This window comes from Pteropus vampyrus, unplaced genomic scaffold, assembly GCF_000151845.1.
Source record: "Pteropus vampyrus isolate Shadow unplaced genomic scaffold, Pvam_2.0 Scaffold268, whole genome shotgun sequence".
Lineage (NCBI taxonomy): Eukaryota > Metazoa > Chordata > Mammalia > Chiroptera > Pteropodidae > Pteropus > Pteropus vampyrus.
Window position 1 is genome coordinate 119,806 of NW_011889049.1, and position 1,617 is coordinate 121,422.

The 1,617-nt window shown below is 64.4% G+C and overlaps 1 protein-coding gene across 1 annotated transcript in view; it reads left to right on the forward strand.

Moving 5' to 3' along the window:
* The first annotated feature begins 535 nt into the window (after positions 1 to 535).
* Positions 536 to 1,617, forward strand: part of DEGS2 (delta 4-desaturase, sphingolipid 2) — an 11,469-nt gene continuing 10,387 nt past the window's right edge. The window contains exon 1 of the mRNA XM_011375250.2: positions 536 to 687. Coding sequence (XP_011373552.1) covers positions 606 to 687 — 82 coding nt within the window. The 5' untranslated portion in view covers positions 536 to 605. The remainder of the gene's footprint in view (positions 688 to 1,617) is intronic.

Genomic DNA, 1,617 nt, shown 5'->3' on the forward strand with positions numbered 1-1,617 from the left:
GCAGGGGTGGGGCTGATACCACCATGAGCTTGTCACAGACACATCATCTGCCTTCCAAGTTGTTGCATGAAAGGGGTGGGCAGAGGCACGGAGAATTGCTGGGGCGAAGCTTCTGAACACCTGTCTGCTGGCACTGTGGCACCCGTCCATCTCCATCCCCGCACCCCAGTGGGCCCTATCACCTGCTCACCGGCGGGACGTGGGCAGCAGCGACGCGAGTGGGTCCGGGCGGCGGGGACATCGGACCCCTCACCAAGGCCAAGCCAGGCGAGCAGGGCAGCCGAGCGTACCGGGGCGTCCCCGCACAGCCTACGGCCGGGGGACTCGCGCGGGTCGCGTGCTAATAGTCCCACTTTCCCACGGAGGTGGCTGAGCTCCGAGAGCTACCGCGACCCACTCCGGGCCTGGGCAGCGCCAGAATCGCGAGGCCTCCACCGACCGGAGGTAGCACCGCCTCTGGTCTGGCGGTCCAGGGGCGCGCCTGGCCCCGCCCCCAGAGTCCCCGCCCCGGAGCCCCAAACCTGTCCAGCGCGGCGCGGGCCGGCGCCGGGTGGAGAGGCTCCGAGCTGCGCCCCGAGCTGCACGCGGAGATCTCCGGGCCCACCATGGGCAACAGCGCGGGCCGCAGCGACTTCGAGTGGGTCTACACTGACCAGCCGCACACGCAGCGCCGCAAGGAGATGCTCGGTGAGCGCCCGCGGGGGCCCAGAGGACACTGGCTTCCCCTGCTCCGGGGGGCGGCAGCGCACCCCTCCCCCAGCAATCCTAGCCCCCGGCATCCCTGGCCCGGGGCACCAGGGGGTCCGCGCCGCCCCGGTCTGAACTCCCCTGCGTCTCCGCCTCGGTCTTGGCATCCAGGACCCGAGGCCCCGAGCCCGGACCGGTGCGCTGGGGAGCGCGTCTCGGCTGCTCCCGGGCGCGCCCCTGGGAAGAACCTGGGCTCTGGGACGCGGCGGCGGCGCAGGGCTTGGCCCCGGGGGACCGTCCCCGTGCGGGACGCCGCCCCTGCCAGCGAAGGCAGCTCGGTGGTCTCCCGGAGGCCGTCGAGCCCACCGAGTGTAGAGAGAGCAGACGCCTCGAAGGAAGCAAACGCAGAACCAGAGAGACAGCTATTTTCTAAGACAAAGATTGTAGCAAAGAACCCCACCGTCCTTCCTGGTACGGTACGGCTTAGCGCACGGGGCTCCCCTCTCTGTGGGCGGGTTCCTCGGGACCCAGGATTATGGATAAAGGGCTTACACCTCCAAAACAGCTTTTACTAGGAGCCACCAAGTGGCCTCCACAGCCCCAGGTAGCTTCCAGCAGGCCGGCCCTGCTCCTGCCTCTCCAGAACAGGTGGCATCCCCCGCCACCTCCCCCCGCCCCGCACCTACACCTGGGGTTGGCAAAGCTTTTTATCGTTGCCAGTCAGGCCAATGAAGCTATACTAGTTTGCTGTGGGTTTAATTTCCATTTCTTTGATGATTTGTTTCCATGTTTAACTGGCATCTAAATTTCCCTTTTTCCCTCTTGGGTTAGTCTTTTGCTTGTTGATTGTTAGAGTTCTTTATTTAGGCTGCTTTTAACCCTTTGTCTTCTATGTTGCAAGTAATTTTCTTCTTTATAATTAGTTTTTTG